The 22,305-nt window shown below is 36.4% G+C and overlaps 1 protein-coding gene across 20 annotated transcripts in view; it reads left to right on the plus strand.

Annotated features, from left to right (window-relative positions):
• The first annotated feature begins 770 nt into the window (after positions 1-770).
• Positions 771-22,305, plus strand: part of LOC108696280 (LIM domain-binding protein 3) — a 119,476-nt gene continuing 97,941 nt past the window's right edge. For 5 of the 20 annotated variants that reach the window (XM_041568913.1, XM_041568917.1, XM_018225511.2 and 2 more), the window contains exon 1: positions 10,427-10,654. In XM_041568913.1, the coding sequence (XP_041424847.1) occupies positions 10,562-10,654 (93 nt within the window). In that variant the 5' untranslated portion in view covers positions 10,427-10,561. Of the gene's footprint in view, positions 857-10,335; positions 10,404-10,426; positions 10,655-22,305 lie in introns of those variants that run through there. The other 15 variants (XM_041568918.1, XM_041568920.1, XM_041568923.1 and 12 more) reach the window with 6 other exon arrangements.

Raw genomic sequence — 22,305 nt, forward strand, 5'->3', positions numbered from 1 at the left:
TGTGATAAAATAGGATTTTGAATAATTTTTTGGGTGACGGGTGCCCTTTAAAGCTTAGTGGCATAATGGCAACGTTATTTAGAATAAGAACACAAATACTATTTTTCATTTTAATTTGCATCTTTTTTACTTGTTGTTACTTGTAGCGTCATATGCTGATTTGAAAATTGAAGGGGTTACCAGTGTATATCTATGTCTTTGTCTTATTTTTATTTATAATATTTATAATGCACCAACATATACTATACAGGGATACCAGGAAAACTCCCGATGGGCCCAGGTGTCAGTGGGCCCTCCTGCTTCAAAACAATTGGCCTATTTCATGGCCATTCCCTATTTCTATGAGAACAAAGAGACTAAATAGATTGAATAAGAGATTATAGTATGTAAAGTAAAGAGACTAGCAGAATAGAGGTTGTGTGAGGAGAGGAATTATAATAGTACTGAGAGTGGGCCCCTGATCTAAGGTCTTTTGGTGGGCCCCTAGTCTAAGATCTTTGGGTGGGCCCCTGGTGTCCCTGTCCGACACTGTTGAGTTGTACAATAAATGCGTACATACAGATTACCTATAAATATACAACAACCAATTACTGATACAAGAGGTAAAGAGGGCCCTGCTCAAAAAGAGTTTACAGTCTAAAACATTAACTTTAGCCTCTCAGTTGACTGACTGTGTCAAATCCAATGTTTTATTTTGTATGAGATAACAGAAACAGTCCACCTTAAGAACTCCCCCCTCCCTTCTCCCTCTCCATTTAAGTGACGTCACAGTGGATGCAGGCATCAGATAAATGTGCTTATGTAGCAACTGTTAAACCACAAGAGCACCAGTGGGGATCTGCAGAACAGCTCCCAGGTAGAATCTAACGCTTTGCCATCTGTCATCCAGAACTAACACTACTTCCAAAGCCGTAGAACACTTTCCTCTAACTTTTGCAGTTGACCAGACTCTTAACATATTCTATTCCTTTTAGCATTCTCAGAGAGCCTCGTGTTGTTTGGATTGTGCCTGTGCTTGCTAGGATATTGGTCGTGCCAGCTGGGGCTTACAGCACACCATTTGTTCACTAATCACAGGAGATCAGCTGTGTTTTTTTGCAAGGCTCTCTAATCAGACAGCACAGACACTGTTTCTGCAGTAAATTCACAACAACTTGTGTTTTGTTTCTTTTTGGCCCTTTTATAAATTATAATTTTTTGTAATCGATTGTTGGTGTCCCTGGCTTCCTATGTATATCGTTTTCAGTTAACATCTTGCAGCTGTAGTATACAATTCTTTGTTACAACACAACCAAGTGAGTTATTATTTTTATTAACATGTATATTGAGAGAGCCAACATATTTTGCAGAGCTGGATTTATAGCATTCTTTTTGTTAATCTGCTGACCTGCCCATTAATAAATATCAAACAATATCATGAAATAAAAATGGAATGGTTTATGGATAAACATATAATGTATTGACCAAAGTTGCGTGGAGCATTAATCATGTTAAGTCATACTGTGCCAATGAATATAAATATGACATCTATGAATTAAGAATTCACATAATTTAAAAAAATAAAGAAGCAGATTTTACACAAGTCAGCTCTGAGTACAGTTTGAATGACCCTTGTCCTTAATGTATTTGCTATCATCTTGTATAAATCAGTGACATCTTTTTGGTTGCCTATAAATGAATTAGCCCCATAATGTCTCTGCTAATATAACTATTGGACAGGATAACGTATAAAGATGTTTCATGGTGTTTTCTTCTGATAAAAGTCAAGATTAACAAAAGGTGACATTTAAAGCAACGCCACCTAATGTCTGAATCTATGTAATTTAACTGCTTGTAACTGTATAAAATGTAAAAGTTTCATGCTTTGGTTGTGTCACATAAGACAAACACTAGATGCTGAATCTGGCCCATGATTTAGAATTTCACTAACCCTTGGGTTTCATCTTAGTTTCCTGCCTAAGGCAAAGCATTAGGTCTTAGACTAAATAAAATATTAGATTTGGGCCTATTGTACTCATATTCATAATCAAATTAAGATTTTTTTTTTAATATTAACCTAAATAATTTGTGAATTATTCAGGACTGAGCCAAATTAACAGTTTGACCAGATAGTTACATAGTTAAATTGGGTTGAAAAAAGACAAAGTCCATCAATTTCAACCCCTCCAAATGAAAACCCAGCATCCATACATACACCCATCCCTCCTTTTAATTAAATTCTATATACCCATACCTATACTAACTATAGAGCTTAGTATCACAATAGTCTTTGATATTATGTCTGTCCAAAAAATCATCCAAGCCATTCTTAAAGGCATTAACTGAATCAGCCATCACAACATCACCCAGCAGTGCATTCCACAAGCTCACTGTCCTGACTGTGAAGAACCCCCTACGTTGCTTCAAATGAAAGTCCTTTTCTTCTAGTCTAAAGGGGTGGCCTCTGGTACGGTGATCCACTTTATGGGTAAAAAGGTCCCCTGCCATTTGTCTATAATGTCCTCTAATGTACTTGTAAAGTGTAATCATGTCCCCTCGCAAGCGCCTTTTTTCCAGAGAAAGCAACCCCAACCTTGACAGTCTACCCTCATAATTTAAGTCTTCCGTCCCTCTAACCAATTTAGTTGCACGTCTCTGCACTCTCTCCAGCTCATTTATATCCCTCTTAAGGACTGGAGTCCAAAACTGAACTGCATACTCCAGATGAGGCCTTACCAGGGACCTATAAAGAGGCATAATTATGTTTTCATCCCTTGAGTTAATGCCCTTTTTTATGCAAGACAGAACTTTATTTGCTTTAGTAGCCACAGAATGACACTGCCCAGAATTAGACAACGTGTTATCTACAAAGACCCCCTAGATCCTTCTCATTTAAGGAAACTCCCAACACACTGCCATTTAGTGTATAACTTGCATTTATATTATTTTTGCCAAAGTGCATAACCTTGCATTTATCAACATTGAACCTCATTTTCCAGTTTGCTGCCCAGTTTTCCAGTTTAGACAAATCACTCTGCAAAGTGGCAGCATCCTGCATGGAACCTATAGTTCTGCACAATTTAGTATCATCTGCAAAAATAGAAACAGTACTTTCAATGCCCACCTCCAGGTCATTAATAAACAAGTTGAAAAGCAAGGGACCTAGTACAGAGCCCTGCGGTACTCCACTAACAACACTGGTCCAATTAGAAAATGTTCCATTTACCACCACTCTTTGTAGTCTATATTTTAGCCAGTTCTCTATCCAGGTACAAATACTATGTTCCAGGCCAACATTCCTTAATTTAACCAGTAACCTTTTGTGTGGCACTGTATCAAATGCTTTAGCAAAGTCTAAGTAAATCACATCCACTGCCATCCCAGAATCGAGGTCTCTACTTACATTCTCATAAAAAAGAAATTAAGTTAGTCTGGCAAGATCTATTACGCATAAAACCATGCTGGCACAAACTCAGATGCTGTCGTTTCCGTGATAAAGCAAATATACCAATTATAGACATACAAATTTATACAAATATACAAAACACACAGTCACACACACACATATGTGTATATATATATATATATATATATATATATATATATATATATATATATATATATATATATATATATATATATGTATGTATATATATATATCCTCTATCATTTCCTTGTCCTAAAACAGGCCATTGAATGTTTTACTGGCATCAACTAGTCAGATTCACTGTTGGACTGACAGTATGAGCAGCTGCTCTGGATACCATGAGAATGCTATATGAAGTGTTTCTGCCTGTCTGATTCCTTTTCAGTGTGTTTCAGCAATAAATATTTAGCTGTAAGATTGACTACAGGAACACCTGCCGCACAGAGCTCCCTTACTTGTCCTCTGAGAATTTAGACTGGATCTCATAAACAAAGTCATGTAGAACAACAGACCTGATTATACTTATTTTACACAAATGTTTCTATTGAAAAATGATGGACTTAAGATTTCAGAAGAGAATATGATACCCATTGTGTGATTAGGAAATGCAGAGTGATGTACAGTATAGCTTTGGAGTCTCCTCTCGCAGGCTGGCAATGGTATTTATTGTCGTACATTTTTCGGATACTTCAGCCTGAATGTGCTTTTTAAAGGTTCCCATGCTACATACAAAATCCTGCATACTGTAAACTACCCGGTTTATGTTTCTTCATTGTTCTCCAATTTCATTAACCATGTTGATTGTGTGTCACAGCTTAGCAGAGTAATTCCACCCAGGTACCTGCTAACACCAAACTTTGTTCTCTCTTCAGAATAATGCAATTATAAAGCAAAGCCGTACTGTACATTGCGCAGGATTATTTCAGTGAGGAGAACAATCATATGGAATGTACATTTGTATGTACACTATGGGGCAGATTTATCAAGGGTCGAATTTCGAAGTGGAAAATACTTTGAAATTCGACCATCGAAAAGAATCCTCCGACATTCGGATTGTATTCATTGTATACAATCTGATCGTAGTGCGTCTAACGATCGTACTCCGAGCGATTTTATCATACGATCGTACGATTTTCCTTCGAAACCCAAAAACGTCGAAATATGCTCTGGCAGGTCCCCATAGGCTAACATAGCACTTTGGCAGCTTTAAGTTGGCGAAGTATTGAAGTTGAAGTACTTAGATTATCAAATGGTCGAATAGTCGAACGATTTTTACTTCGAATCGAAGTCGAAGTAAATTTGAAGTCATAGTATCCTATTCGATGGTCGAAGTATCCAAAAAATTACTTAAAATTTTTTTTCTTCGAAAATTCCCTCAAATTCACTTCGACCCTTGATAAATCTGCCCCTATGAGTGGCTGTGTGAGTCCTGTTATATGAACAGGTCATGTTTTCAGGTAAATTAATCTGCTGTGCAAAAAGAATGGAATTGCTGGACTGGGAACATGGAAACAAATGCACCAGTTATACACAGATTTTTGTGAAAAACTGTTGTACACTCTGTTTTCCCTGCAAAAAGAGCCAGGTATCTGGTGTCTCATAAAATATGAAGTAATATTCCTCTCTCACACTCCTCACAGGGGTATATATAGATATATATATATGTATAAATATATATATTACACAAAAGCCATGAATATCTTGTAAATTATATCCTTATAAACGGTGACTCATTTCAGTTTATCAGTTATAAATGGGGAGTAGTGATGTAATTTTTGTCACCTGACTCACTAAAACTTGTGTATTATAACAAATGAAGTACCCCTTGTTGGAAAATATGAGGATTTTAGAAAAGGCCTCGGAGTTCCATGACCTTGGTGACTTATATTATCCTTATATTTTATAACAAGGAGTACTTCGTCCACTATATTTATAGGCTATATAACTGAATACATTTTTAAAATGTAGGCCTCAGAGTATAGCAGGGTGAAAGTGATGTGTGCCTGTAAGTCACATGTCACATTATTACATTACGGGAGCTGTAAGTTTCAGTGCCTAGGGTGGCACTGGACCTAAAAACAGCCCTAAGCTTCTAAAGAAACATCCCCACCCTTCTTCCTTCCTGTTGTCTTTACACTTTAACCTACCTTTTAGTCCTCCTCTAAATACTCCTTTACAATGCTCTCTTGACCATCCCATCTAACACCGCTCGACCAAATTCATACCCCTGCAGTTTGCAACCTTGTGTTGATCCTATAAATAATTAGAAATGTTAAAATATATTTTCTTTTGCTCTGTAATATTACAGTATAACAGTACTATGTATTTGATCCCAGCTAAGATATATAAGTAATCATTTTGGAGGCAAAACAATTCTATTAAATTTATTTAATGTTTAAATGATTTTTTTGTGTATACTTAAAAGTATGACAATCTAGATTACAAAAAGATCATTTATCTAAAAAAACCCCCAGATCCCCAGCATTCTGCATAACAGGTCCCATACCTTGCTTTAAATATGTATGTATATTAATTTTTTTGGGGGTGTCCTTCAGACACTTGAGACTTGGAACCCCTACTCCTACATGCCTCCCAGTAAGGAAATCTCTTGGCTGCCCCAAGTTCTTACCAAGTTCCAGTGCATAAACTAAACCATTTTTGAGATTTCCATAAAGGTGAAGTGACCAAGGCTGTTGAGTAAAAATTTATAAAATCAGATGAGATATATTGGGGAAGTCATTTTTCCACTCCTTTTTATGAATACTAAAATATAACTCCATATAATTCTATATAAAAATTACCATTTGCAAAAATACTTTCATGTTTTATCAGCATGTTTTAGCCAAGTGATAATTGGACTCCTAAGGGAGCAACACTTGAGTGTGTATGCTACAGTGAACATTCCTCCAGCAACAAGCTTGCATCATTGGTGAGACCCCAGTCTGTAATCGCTAAAATAAGCCTGAAGTGTAGACTGACTAGACAAATCACACATAGTTTGGGTACCCCCTATCACATTTAGAATTCTTGTGAGATCAGAATGGACATCCCAGGGGTTTACTGCCAGCAAGATCCCTGCCCAATTCTGGCATTTAATCTCTGCTGGGAAGTCACCCACTGATTTAAACTAGAATCTCAGTCATAAAGCATGATAGGACTGATGGGTTTTCACAGCAACTAAGCTATGCGACTTTGACTATGAGGAAATACATTGCCCTATGCACAAAACATAAATGCAGCATTTTCTAGCACTACTTGACTAAAAATGACATTTTATTTGCAGGCAAAAAAATTATTTTATTTTAATGGCAGCAACCAGACCTGCTGCCTTCATAGTTCAGTAGTTACACTTCCCTGTTTCACTGTTTAATTGAGTATCTCTAAAATGCATTTTACTGATGTAATAACTATTACTATAAAATGGTTGACAAACCTTCTGTTCTCTGTATAGCAACCACTCCACAACAGCTGGAAAGCCATAGAACTCCCTCCCCTTGTCTACCATTAAGTCATATTTTAGCACTTGTTTGTAACTCTTTTTAGAAAGCCAAGTTAGAAGCTGTTCTGTTATGTTTATTATACATGTTCTTTTATATCACATAGCAGATTTGGTGATAAAATGGACGTGGTTGGCATTAAAAATACATGCTTAGGGAGGACAGAGGCAAACAAAAAGCACATTCTTCTATGATAACTGCAGAGACTGTATACATGAAGGAGATGTGTACCATTAATTATAGAGTTTAGAATAAGCAGTCAGCTTTATGGAAACTACACATCCAAATGAACAATGAGTATAATCAATCATACAGAACTGCGCCACTATTATCTGACCTTTGCAGAATTGTATTTTTTTAGATTGTATTGTTGTTCATTGTTTAATAGCTCTTTTCTCAAATATTATTTCAGTTTTTATTTTAGTAACAAAATATATTGTTATAAGGTTAGTAAAAACATGGCTAGGACTGCCAAAAAGAGAACCAGGAATCCCTTGTTTGTCTCTGTGCTCTTCTGTTAAAATACACAAAAATTTGTATTGGTTCTAATAAGGTTCTAAAATGTGGCCACATTTTGCAACATATAACCAGGGAGAATTTGCTATTGAGAGTCACATGAAATTTTATCTAACATGGAGTAGTGCCTACCATACATCTACCATTTAAAACATGTCAAGTGAGGGGATGGGCTACTTGCAGTTTTATTGGCATGTAACCACCCATTTTGATCAACTGTAGCTTACTGCATGTGAAAAGACACTGGCAGTTGGAACCAACTGCAATTTCCTGGAAGAGCCATAAATGAGTAACAATGGAACAAAGATTGGTGCGTGTAACAATGGAGGTAGCACATTCAGTGGCTATTGGGAGACTCAGAGATATTGAGGGCATGTTGTGTTTCCTAACTAATATGCAGTATGTGTTCCAAACGGATAATCATCTTCATCTTTAGGGGCATGAAGATATTAAACTGTCAAGACCAGTAACTTCTACTCCATTTGCTAGAGAGAGTCAAAAATAGGTACTCTTCCTGGAAACAGGGACTTTAAGTAACTATGCTGTGTCAGCTGTCCTTTTTTGGGGGGGGCAGGGACAAGTCAGACCACAGAAACCTTTTGTTTACTGGTTTATTTTTTCCTTACTATTTTGGTATAGCCATCTATGACCCATGCACTTAACTACTGTGTGTACCCAGTCTGGTTTGCCAGACAAGAGATGAGCTGAATTCCCACAGACAGATAATTTTGGCCAATTTTAAAAGAAATTGACCTACATCCGCTCATACTCCATATTCAAATTCTTCCCTAAACCCTGCAGATTCCAATCTGACATTTTGGCAAATCTATTTTATTAATGACTGTGTTACCTTGAAGGAAGGGAAAGCAATCAGAGTAGAGCATGTTGGCCTGTTTAGCTGCCAGTGTGTGTAGCCAACTGGACGGTGATCTGCCAGTTCTATTTGTATGTGCAAAGCTTAAAGGTAGTTATACATAGTCAATGAAAGCTGTGCTGCTTATTTGCCCTCAAATGGGCCTACTTGACCAATATCTGCCTGAAAATTGAACAGATGTCGATTGGGCAGTTTTGAAATCACAATGGGCAAAGGACCACATAGGCCCATTGATGCAGTCCATACCACTATGGCCTGTATCCTCGTTAAGTTATGCATATCGGGGAAAAGCTATGAAAATATCAGGGAAATATACACTCTTGTGGCAACTCCCCGAACAAGCACATCTTTCAATGCATCGCAACCTTAAGTCACGGTATAATCTGGTATGATTGGGTCTATGGTGAGAAAAGGCTGAGGCAAAGTGCATTTAACCATTAAATGCAACAAAGATGAAAACAATATTAGGGCTCATTATGATAACCCGCCACATATTTTTGCACATAATGGTACCTCAACTTGAGTGTTATAATACAAAGTTGATGTTAATTAGTGACTGGATTGTTACATCTTGGAAAATCATGGGCAAATTGCAGTTTTTACTATTATACGGGAATTCTTGGTTTAAAAAAAAAAATCAGCTGCAGACATATTCATGCAGCAGTACATCTAATAATTATTTTTGGTCCAGGACACTGGTTATGATCCTGACAGTATATTGAGACTCCTCACCATAAAGAAAAAAAATTTTTTCCTGTATGCTAGAATGTAACGGTTGCTACTGAAATTCCTCCATGAAGAATTACAATAGGTTTCCAGGAGGAAAGATCCTAGCAACCAGGGGCACTTCATCTGAAAGAAGACAGAAACCATAATGGTATGCAAAAGAAATCGGGAGGAAAAACAAAAATGACCAACTGTAAAAATATTTTACTGACTAGTTGATACTACATTTTTTTGGTTGTGAATGTCACTTTTAAAGCAACCTATAAAAAAGTTCTTGAAGAATGCTGATGTTGATAATTGTCTATAAGTATTCAGACAGTGTCTTGTTTAACTACATCTGCATTACAGAACAAATAGTATTAGCTACAGTTACTGTTTCTATAGTGCAGTGATCTCCAACCAGTACCTCGCGAGCAACATGTTGCTCTCCAACCCCTTGGATGTTGCTCTCTGGGTCCTCAGAGTAGATGCTTATTTTTGAATTCCAGCCTTGGAAGCAAGTTTTAATTGCATAAAAACTAAGTATAGTACCAAGTAGAGCCTCTTGTAGGCTGCCAGTCCACATAGGGGCAACCAAATAGCCAATCACAGCCCTTATTTTGGCACCCAAGGGACTATTTTATGCTTGTGTTGCTCTCCAACTCTTTTTACATTTGAATGTGGCTCCCGGGTAAAAAAAGGTTGGGGACACCTGCTATAGTGTATACAGTATACTCATATTGTAGTTTATTTCAGTTACACGTGAAAAGACTTGCAAACGGTCTTTACAAGAATAGGTATGAATTTCTTTTCTGGAAACCTGTTATCCAAAAAGTTTCAAATTAGGGGAAGGATATATCCCATTCTGTATATTCTAAATAATTCTCATTTTTCAAAGCATTTGCTTTTCCTCCATGATAATAAAAAAAAGTACCTTGTACTTGATCCCAACTAAGCTGCATGAATCCACATTGGTGGCAAAACAATCCTATTGGGTTTATTAAAGGTTTAAATTCTTTTTAGCTGACTTAAGGTATGGACTTTCAATCTCCATCCATTCTGCAATGTCTCAGTCAATGCATTTTAGAGTTGCCTTTTTCCAGTCTAGTAAAACATTTCAACGGTGCTCTGGGAATTCACCAACTTTTTAAATGTCAAAATAATGATTTGCTGCATGCAAATTTAAATTCTTTGTCTAATTTGTTGAGAAGAAAAAGAGGAATACAAGTATGTTAGAAAGATCCTTTTGACTGGTATGAGGCAATAATAGATCTCTGAGTCACAGAATCCTTTCCTGGGAGGTATTTGGTTACATACCTTTTATGGACCCAGCTCAGCTGGGATATCTGTATCTGCATTATACCTCCCGTCTATTCTTAGGTGGCACTTCAAGCTGTCTGAACAGGCAAGGCTACAATTACCATATATTTGTGTGAACCAAGTAGTTTTCTTTGTTTTCTTGAATCTCCCTCATTTTTCATTTGCCAGTTGACCTCTGTGAAACATTTTATTTTCTCTCATTTTCACAGAGCCTTTGAGTGGCTGTGCTAAAAGTCAGTAAAAATGGCTTACAATGTTTCTCTCCCTGGACCTGGACCGTGGGGATTCCGTCTGCAAGGAGGAAAAGACTTTAACATGCCCTTGACCATCTCCAGAGTAAGTGAATTCATAAGTAATGCTAAAATGTTTTAGTAAAGCCATAAGCCTGCAGGGACTCTCTGTTTTATTTAAGATATTTGGTGCGTTATCTAAATAAAATGTATAGCAGCTATTAACTATGTTGGTCATAAATTTAACATATAGATTATAGGATAAATGATAAATATTGTGTGCAACAGTATATTTTGAACATTTTATTTAATAATTATTAGTTCATAAATAAAAAAGTTGCCTGTCATACAAAATGATTTAGTACCATATTTGTATATATGGATATAGTAAAGACTGATATATTTCATCAGTGCTGGAGGAGGAATTGGTGCTGGTCACTTCCTGGTCAGGAGGAGGCTTAAAATAATAATATTTATGAGAAAGCAAATAGTGTATGGGGAAAAGTTTACCCTAACCTACTGTAATTAGATTAAACATAAGCTGCATAAAAAGCTTTATAAAATTCTGAAAATATTTCAATTTGTACCTATATTTAAAAGCAAAGGTTGTGATATGAAACCATGCCCAGAATGCATATTGAGTATTTCCTTTAAGAAGGATTTGTACTTGCTGCCTACACAGAATGCACTGTTCAAGGGGTAATGATTTGGATTGTTATATAGGATTTAAAAACCCAATGTGATTATGCAGATGCTAAAATTTGAGACCTGAATTCGGTGATAATTAACATATGTTAATATGCAAATATTTTGCAGCTTAAAAATACTTAATATCAGTAGAAAACCAACAGAGATTTAAGAAGATTGCACAACACTATTATTATTATTAACTATGATTTTCTAGTCAAGTAACTAGGCGCCATTGTGCAGTATAACAAATTTTCATTACCTGATGCACATGAATAAGAACCCACTAAGCCCTCTACATTCTGGCACCCACAAATACTATTTTCACACCATTTGCACAACAGCAATTGCACAGCAGCTGAGCAATATTCATTATACATGTACTCCAGGGGTGTTTAAGAGCAAGCCCTGCTATGATCACTTTCTCTGCCCCCCCCCCCCAAGGGGTTGTTTACTTTCCAAACACCTTTTCAGTTGAGTTAGTTTTCAGAATGTTCACCAGAAATAATGACTTTTTTCAATCACTTCCCATTTTTTATTTTTTACAGTTTTTCCAAAATCTAAGTTTAATATTCCTATCTCTGGTGTTTCAGTCTGGCAGCTCAGTGATCCCGATGCACATTCTGCTACAATATTGCAACATTTAGTAGTAGGATCTATGGGGAATATAAGTGCAACTATTTTATCAATTCTAACAGCTGCCTTTAAAGAAACTCAGGGATTCTGCTCCGCAGGGACAAACATAAAAAATCTATCAACTTAAAGGAAAACTATACCACCAAACAATGTAGGTCTCTATAAAAAGAAATTGCATAAAACAGCTCTATAAAAAGATATTGCATTAAACAGCTCATAATGATATACTTTTCTAGTAGTACAGTATGTGCCTTTGGGTAATCATAAATAGAAAATTGCCATTTTAAAATATAAGGGCTGCCCCTGGGATTGTACGATTCACTGTGCATACAAACATACAAAACAAAACATACTTGTTAGGTCACATGAGCCAATGAACAGACAGAGTTGTGTCTTTTGCTTCAACACTTCTTCCTGTTACAGTTAGAGGCCCATTTACTAAGGGTCGAATATCGAGGGTTAATTAACCTGAGCATAAATATAAAATCCTTAGACTTCGAATATCGAAGTCGAAGGATTTACCGCATTTACTTCGATCGAAGGAAAAATCTAACGATTCGAAGGATTTTAATCCATCGATTTTTCTTTCGATCAGAAATTGGTTAGAAAGCTTATGGGGAAGGTCCCCATAGGCTAACATTGGTGCTCGGTAGGTTTTAGGTGGCGAAGTAGGTAGTCGAAGTTTTTTTTAAAGAGTCTTTAAAGAGTCTTTTTTTTTTACTTCGACTATTGAATGGTCGATTAGTCAAACGATTTTTAGTTCGAATCGTTGGAGTCGTAGTCGAAGGTCGAAGCAACCAATTAGATGGTCGAAGTAGCCAAAAAAAACTTCGAAATTCGAAGTTTTTTTGCTTCAATCCTTCACTCGAGCGTAGTAAATGTGCCCCTTAGAGTTGTGTTATTTCTGGTCATGTGAGGCAGCACACAGACCATCACAAAATGGTGGTTCAAGGCAAGAGATGTAAAAGGGCAATATTTACTTATATATTCCAGTTTGGTAAGATTCCTTAATATGCCACTTAATATGATGTAAACTATCTGTTGCTTAAGTGTTCATTTTGGGGGTATAGTTTTCCTTAATGGTTAATGGATTAGTTTACAACAGTTTACAGGGTCGGCGACCCCCCCTCACAGAGCTGCTTCCAGAAGGTTTAAAATTAACCTTTTAAATTCATTATTAGAAAAATGGATTCAAATAGAAAATAGAAAGCAATTGAAAAAAGTCTTTATTTGTGGTGAACTATCTGAAACCAACTTAACTGAAAAAAGTGTTGGAAGGTGAACAATCCCCTTAATGTTATACCATTGAAATATATATCTGTTAAAGCAGAACTAAATTCCTCAATTAACAATGGGAGCAGTGAATATATCTTTGTCATAGTGCTGCTGAACAAGCTCGGTACAATACTTTTAGTGGTGTTGCATAATTCTGTACTACAGATTCTGTTCCAGCAAGCCTGTACAACAGTCCTTACCAGAGGTACACTAACTGATGCTGCTCTTACTCAGGACTGATATCTCTTTGAAAACAAAGGGGACGTTAAAAGAAACAATTCAGCACTATGTAGAGGGGCACAGTATATAAATGCCTTTTTCAAATCAGGATTTTTAATTCCTATACCCCCCTGTTACCTGGGAGAATTTCTCCTTGTCACATTAGCAGAGCTCAGCTTGAAAAATCCATTTGCTTCTCAGCAGCTATTTTTGGCGTGCAACAGAGCAGCCCCATTTGCTCGATCCCCTGCAAGTAAACCTGTCAATATCGCAAAGACCACTGGGGAGCCACTGATTATAAAGAGAAGCTGTTGTGCACAGTTACTCTTGGCTTTAAAAAATGTAACTTTCATTGATTTATTTTTTGTTTTTATTGTTTTTTTTTGCTCTTTTAAAAAGTACGATGTATAAAATAGAATGGGCATCAGTTGTTCGTATTAAATAGCAGTATTAATAGACCATAAATGACTGTCTTTAGCAGAGCCCCCACTGTATAAATACACATAAGGAATCCCTGTCCATAACATAAGATTTAATTTGGTTGGAAGGAATGAGCATCTTGCTGGATAACTCATACAATACTCCAAAGGACAAATTTCAAAATTGCACAATTTAAATGCTATTCACAAAGGTACTTGCAGCTAACTACACCATTGAAATTACCAACTGCCTTGAGAAAGTGTGACTTCCAAAGGTTTAAAAGGCACTTAATGAATTGCACAATTGCAATACTGAAGTTTCTGGGGTGCTAGAATTTATGCCATTTACACCCACATGGTGTAACTTGCACACAAGTTACAGCACCTGTTATTATGCATGCACTCTTAAGGTGGAATTTAGGGAAATAATGCCACATTGTCTGTAACAAATTGTGAATTGCCTGCATTTTATCACTCTGCACTTCATTTTTGCATTACAACATAAGCCATATAGTGTGAATGTATCCCAGTGTTCAGATGCAGGCAAAATATAGGCTGTATGGAAAATGATATTGCTTTTAGTTGGTTCACATTATCACCTATGTGTAAGTTTGCCCAGGTGCTGTAACCCATAACAACTAATCAGAAGTTCGTTTTTTAACAGCTGACCAGCAAATGCTTCCTTCTGGTTGCTATGGGTGACAAAGTAAACTTTGCACTTTTTATGATAATACCCTCAATATCATTCTGGGTTACCTCCTGAAATCCCAGAGCCTCCTCCTGGCAGATCAATTACCTCAATACATAAAAATCAAGGTCTAAACAGCCAGATAACCCAACAAGCAGATTGCCTACACGAGGGCTCATTTACAAACAAGTGCAATGAGAATATGCATGCAATACACAAAGTTTTTGCCCACAGTGCAGCTTTATTTTCCACAATTCCAATGTAATTTGTGCAGTGTGCATCAAACTTCTGTATGATTTTCCAACGCAGACAAAAAATTACATCCCACTAATAAATTGTGCACAAGTTGCAATGTCACTTGGAGTTCTGGCATGGCAATGAGATTCATTATTTGCAACTAAGTTGTTTAGATGCAACACACAAAGGGATCCCTGGAAGCACCACCTACAGTAATGTTACTATAGAGGAAACAGGCCCCATGAGGGGATGCTGAGGGACAAGGGGGCCCAAACCAGGGGGCCGGTTCCTCTATAGCCAATCTACTCCAGCAAGATTCACATAACAGCTGCAAACTATGCTCAGTGGGCAGGTGCATGCAAGCATTTAAGTGGGGTGCTCAGTGGGCAGGTTCTGGGCACTCAGAAGACTTTTTGTGGCCAGTGGGGGGCTGGGCTCCATGTAGTTATGCCACTGATAATCTATCCAAGACTGATGTTATTTTTTTATAGCTCACTTTCATCCACAGGCTTTGTACTTGCAAATATCAAAGAGCATGGTATACACAAGTATCTTTGTTATTTATATTTTGATGTATGGAACTTTTTTGCACTTTTTGCTGCTGAACTTTGCAATAGCAAATCTGCCCTTTGGTTTTCTAAATAAGGCAGTACAGGTTTAAATATTGTTTATTTATTTGTCAGTTTGGCTGCATCCATGCCATTGAATTGGTCAATAACCACGTGCACATGCTGATGTGATCATCTGCTAACATGATTACAGCTCTTCAAAATACATAATATCAAAACATGAATCAAAAACCAATCCAAAATCGGATTTTATAAATAATGGAATTGTGTTAACCTATGAAAAAATTTCCTTTTACATAAAACCTTATATTCCAAACACCAGTTTTGATATATTGCCATTGCTTGGCTAGTACATTTAAAGCAGTTGTAATGTCATATATTTCATTGTTCATGGGCTGGAACCATGTAGAAGAGAAGCACAAGGGACTGGCTAAATGGAGAGAATTCCATAAGTGCAATCATGCAGGAAACATACTCAGGTATTACAGGCGTAGCTCATACAGAAACATGCAATCAATATGGACTGTTCAGTTTGTCTCTGTAACACGATATTCCCCTTTCTGGCCTTCAATAGATTCAAAGCAGACATCACTTAATTTCAACTCCACAATGATAATTAGATAAAGAGAAATGTTAATGATGTTTTCTACTAAAACAGCCAGCCTTTGTATGCTGCGACTCATACTTTTCCCAGTCAATTTCCCTGCTCTTTGAAGCATATAATGATCTTTTTTTCAGAATGTTTTTTTTTCATGGCCATGGTTTATTAAAACTAGTTGACGGAAAATGTGTTCTGTTATTTATATATATGTTTGTAATGAGCTGAGGGAAAATGTTTTCATTTATATATATATATATATATATATATATATATATATATATATATATATATATATATATATATATATATATATATATATATATATATATATATATATCTTCAGTATCCGCATTCCAATCAAGCAGTCTCAGGGGTGCACGGACAATTCTCAATCATATAATCAAAGTTTGGAATAAAGCATTCCTGGGCCAGCACTATTTTACACACATCACAGTGCTCCAACGTTGATCACATCAGCATGTGCAAGTGGTTATTGACCAATTCTGTGGCATAGATGCAACCAAATTGCCTTTTCTGTATCTGTTACAACCATAATGGTTCTCAACAGGTACTGCTGTTGAGTGTCTGGTGAATTTTTTTGCTGTTGAGTGTCTGGTGAATTTTTCGTTTCTATGTATATTGGAGAGGTGCCGACCTCTTTTCCGGACACCACGCTATTTGACTGGAGAGGCTGGGGACACAGGAATCCTTTCTGTGAGTTACAGCCATACTGGTACCATTATTTAAAGGAGCAAGACTCTCAAACCTCATCTTGTTACTATTAATATACTTAAAAAACTTTTTGGGGTTAGTCTTAGCCTCCGCCACTATACACTCTTCATTTCCTTTCTTTGCCTTCCGAATTGCTGTTTTACAATATTTATTATAGTGTTTATATTCATTAAATGCAGCTTCTGTCCCCACAGACTTGTAGTTTTTTAAATGCCTTTCTCTTCTTTCCTATTAACTTCTTTACTTCTATATTAAGCCACATAGAGCGATTCTTAGTGCTTCTACATTTACTCCTTAAGGGAATAAATTGAGAACAGTAAGGATTTAATATAATTTTAAATGACAACCATTTTTGTTCTGTGTTTTTAGCTGAAAAGATAATGCCCCAATCAATGCTCTGAAGGTCAGCCCTCAAGGCACTAAAATTAGCTTTTCTGAAATTCATGGTTTTTGTTGCCCCAGTGTATATTTGTTTTTTGCACCAGACATTAAAAGATATAACATTATGGTCACTATTACCCAGGGGTTCATTGACTTGCACATTTGCTATAAGTTATGGGTCATCGGAGATCACTAGATCCAGAATAGCTTTTTTTTTACTGGTTGGCTCCTCAACAACCTGTGCTATAAAATTGTCATGCAACATGTTTATAAACTTGTTCCCATTAACTGATCTGGCAGTACTGTTGCTCCAGTCAATATTTGAGTAATTAAAATCACCCAGTATCATTATTTTACCCAAACTAGCAGCCTTTTCTATTTGCATCAGGAGATTAGCCTCCTCCTCCTCACTTACATTAGGGTGTCTATAGCATACCCCTACAATTAATTTGCTGGACTCTTTACAATTGGTGAAGAACTCCACCCATAAGACTGCTGCCCCCTCATTTTTTAACATAACCTCCTCCTTTATATAAGCTTTTAAATCCTGCCAAACAAACAAACATACCCCTCCTCCTTTTCTATTAACTCTGTCTCTCCGCAAACAAAGTGTAGCCACTGATATTAACTGCCCAGTCATGTGACTCAGCCATGTTTTGGCCACACCATGTACGGCATGAACGGTCCTTATGGCAGATTACCCTATCCACCTTTCTAATAATTGAATCCCCTATAACTAAAACCTGCCTTTCCTTCCTTGCACTCCCACCCCCCCCCACCACCACCAGTATTAGAGCCACTGCCTCCCAGGGTGCTCTAAGAGTCAGTCTGCTCCATACACGCCAGAAGTATGGAAGTAACTTTTCAAAATGTATATATAATTTTTTTTATATCATTTAGAAGATATAACCTGCAGTCATATCACCCTAACTCATCTGCTTTCCTTTTGAAATGTAAGGGGTTAGCGGCCAGCTTAGCCACTAGTAACTTGAATTTCCAAGTGCCAATTTCAAAGAAAAACCATTGTTTTTCAATAAAAACAATGGTAGTATTAGGTGGTCCTGAGTACTCCTTTTCATGGTCTATATGTTGTTTGATGAGTATTTTTAAGTGAATCTTAAAAGGGCATTGTAATAAGTTCTTGTAAATTCCAGACTGAATAGATAACCACTATTTATATATATTCCCTGGACGACAAAAAGAAACAGAATTGATAAAGAAATATTGTAATTTTCAGTTCAGCTGTCCTTTGATTTCTTAAAATGAGTTTCAGGGGACAATAGTTGCCACATTAAAGGGTTTGTATTTTCCATTCATTCTCACTAATGTTATGATACTTTGCATTTGATCCTACAGCCATCTTTGGCTTGATGAATAGTTACCAAATGTATCATGCTTTACAGCATGTAGCAAAAGATTTTGCATATTTTGGTTGGAGATTAAAGTATGTTTGTTTGTATTATGCTTAGTTTCCTAATGTGGATATGTCAACAATCATATTTTCAGGCATGGGTCAATCCTGAAGAGAAAGCAGACTTTAATAGTACTGTATATATATTTGTTGGAACTTTTGGCTTACTCATTGTTGGGCCTTTATTAAAAAGATGCAATAATGCTAAAAACACAATATATATGCAGTATATTTAATACCTAATATTGCTGTTGCTGGATGTGCTATAGTTCCTCTAAATAAATAATTAACACAGCATTTATATTGCTTAATTTTGCATAGTACTGTTCTTTAATAAAATATTTATATTGCAACTTACATTCTTTTGTGGTTGACCCACACCTGAAAAAATTTTGTTGAATGTTCCTGGGACTTGGTAAATCAGACAGCTGCAGATGTCAATAATGTGACCCTGAAAAAATATAATTTAAATGCTAAACAAAACAAGATTAGGACCAATTAATTTTCTGCATCTGTAGATCAATAGGTATGAATTGTTTTGTAGAAAGATATTAATGATTACAATGTTCTGCTTCTTATTGTATACTGTATTTAAAATTATGTTTAACCCAATAGTACTACAGTAACTGTGGCTGTACTTGTGTGTGACGCTCCATTCTGTGGTTGCCATTTGTTATGAACAGATGCCTAAGCAAAGAAAATGCTCTCATTCGTTGCCTTTTTACCCCCCTCTGTCCTTTTGAAGTTCTGTTATCTCCTAATTTTAGATGCACGAGATTAGACTGGGTTCAGGTGATTAGCAAACTGAAAGAGGTTCCAGGGTGGTCAGAACAGTAGGTCACAGTCAATCAAACTGTGACAGGTGAAAGAACATTTGTGTGCTCCCCCAAGAGAGAGTATAGTCTGTGTTTTTCCCCATCTTAAAATAAACTAGAGGCAATTTTCCCCTTCTAAAAATAAACTAGAGGCAAATTCTTCTGAAGTTTTTTTTTTACAGTTTGTATCTAGCTGTCAAGTTATCACAGGCACAATCTGATAATCCTGGTTTACTGCTGGTTTAGAAAGTGAAATGGCAGTTACAGGGTAAGGTTAAGTTACACTCCTTTGGTCCCAATGATGATGTTAACTATCTTAGAAAGGGATGTTACTATCATTATATTTGCTTTGAGTGAAATTAATATCCAGACTCTTCTGCTTGAGACCATGTGCAAATCCTTCTAGAGAAGTGGTGTTTAAAAATAACTTCCTTGCAGCCCTAAAATAGTTAAGGGATAAAGCAAAATGCGTTTTCATAAACATTATCTGAATTCAGTTTATTACAGTCAAGCATACAAAAAAGATTAATGTAAATCCTTTATATAATTAAAGGGAAGTGGACACCTCTTAAGTGGACGTGTTCTATTGTATTAAGTCCTTGTTTAAAGCAGAATTAAACAACAGGTTTACATAAACATTAGAATGATATGACTGGCGGTGAGAGGATGGCAATGGGTGACTGAATTCTTTAACAAAAAAATCGGACAAAGTATAGAATCTGAAAACATAATATTTTCTAACACAGTAAGAATTTCCTCAGGATGGTATGACGAGATTAATATGTGATAATAATACATTGCTTGTTCCTGACAGAGCTGTTTTGCTTATTTAGAAATATAAAACTGTTTAAGTGCCACAGTCTGTTTTGTTAGGGCCATTATCAGTTCCTAAGGATACAATGTTCTAGTGGAAGAGTTAAAAAAATGGATAACAAGGTAAAATGAAAGCATTAATATATGATTCTCCTTTCAACAACAAGCAAGGCTCTCCAGAAATACTCAGGACAGATTTATCAAATTTCAATCCAGGGAATCCAGAGCATTGAGCAGTAAATTGATTCTGTTGAACTCAAGATTGACCCGTGTTGAGTTTAACTGTATTGGTTTGGCTGCTCCATGCTGTTAAACTATATTCCGCTCCATGTGATATGGTACTGCTGGCAGGACTCTAACGCGCCAAATCATTAAGCCCCAGGAAATTAGCATTGACACATTATCCACTGAGGTACAAATAAATACCAACACAGAATCAGTCTACCCTGAGTAGACATTTACAGTTTGTAAATCTACCTCTAGAATTACTGTACTTTCAAGCAGTGATCCCAGTATCATGAAAAGATTTGAGATGTTTAATAAAAATCCATGTTACAGAAGTAAGCAAAAACAACAAATGTAGTTTGTAATAATCAAGAATTATAAGTATTAATATGAAAATATAGAAGAAAACAGGTCAGCCTGATAGTTCTAGCAATTCATTTAAGAGGATCTCCTGAGCAAGGGTTCGTGGCATTGTCTCCTCAGGGTAGAGGCCACTCATGCTGTAGGCCAAATCAGGTTGATCAAAACTGGCTAGTGACCAGAGCTTGGTTCATGTTGTCTAAGTATTGCATTAAGGCCAGTTAGTGGGCCTCTTACACGAGCCAATAAGCTATCAACAGAGTCAGAAGCTTTTACTGGTTTGTGTATGGCAAGCTTAATTTTAGTATAAAGACGTTACTACTTTAGATATGTAAATCACTGATTACTATGGAAATTGTTTATTGTATACATATGTAACATCTATTTACATGTCTTGTACTTAGCACGGATAAAATGCCCATGATCAACATGATGATTTTGAAAGCATTCACCTTATATTGTTACAGTCTTGATCCAAAATAGCATGCAATGCCAAAGGATCTATACCACATGAGCTATTTGGAGCATTCCAAGGTGATTGTTGCAATCACTTTCCGAATCCTTCGCAAAAGATTTGGCCGAATACCAATCCAAATCCGAATTTGCATATGCAAATTGAAGGAAGGAACACTGGGAATATGGCACTTTGCACAATGAAAGTCCATTGTTTGAGAACATGGATGTTTTGTCCCAAACTCCCAAGATGTTAATCATAAATCCTCCAAATCACTCACTGTGGATTTTGTCCTAAATTTGTCTTTATTCCCCTTCTAAACGTAAAATTGACCCCAAGAATAATGTGGGGCTAAAGAGAAAATCAATTTGTGTATACACAATTTCAACACAATATCAGTTATTTGAAACTACTCGGTAAGGACTATATAAGTTATCCTGTGGATGCTACTGTTATCATAGAATTTTTCTCACTCACTGAACAGTGAGGACTGGATTTGTAGCCTCTGGCTAGGATGGCTACTTACATTTATTGAAGTTAATCCAGACTCATGTGACAGTGTGATGGCCTAGGCAGCAACAGAAGATGACTTTTGACATGCAAAAAGTATTTGTATAGGGTGAAGGTCCTTTAGGACAACTAAATAACCTGAACTGAATACCTTGTAATTCAGAAGTATGGGTACAGGCTATAGGCAAACATAATGTATTTTCATTTTTATCCACATATCCTGTATGCATACCCAAGTAAATTCACACCCATTCTTATATTCAGACTACAATTAATCCATAGAGTCAGGCCCTCAAATCATTAGATGCTGGTGCAGATGTATGGCAGACTGTCTTTGATGTTGATTGTTTGGTCTTGTTTGTTTCTTCATCTAATATCAACGGTCCATACCCAAATGACTTGGGTCATGTCTGTTGTTTTTGTGCTTTTTAGGATTATCAAACTGACAGGAAGGCATTGGAAACAGATGAAGGTCTGATTTGTGAACATAGGTTCACATAGGTTGCCTACAGCAACCAAATCTATCTCTGCTTTCATTTGTTTTTTAACTTGTAGTACCATAATTGGTGAGTAGTTTCTATGGGAAACAGTACTTCTGCTATTTAGCACTTAGCACCTTTCACGTAGAAGAAATAGCTCAAAATCAAGGCAGAATATCTAATTTCATAACATATAAGATATAAAATACGTAAGATTATGTATGTATGTGTATAAATGCAATTGTA

The sequence above is a fragment of the Xenopus laevis genome, chromosome 7L (genome assembly GCF_017654675.1).
Source record: "Xenopus laevis strain J_2021 chromosome 7L, Xenopus_laevis_v10.1, whole genome shotgun sequence".
In the NCBI taxonomy this organism is placed as follows: domain Eukaryota; kingdom Metazoa; phylum Chordata; class Amphibia; order Anura; family Pipidae; genus Xenopus; species Xenopus laevis.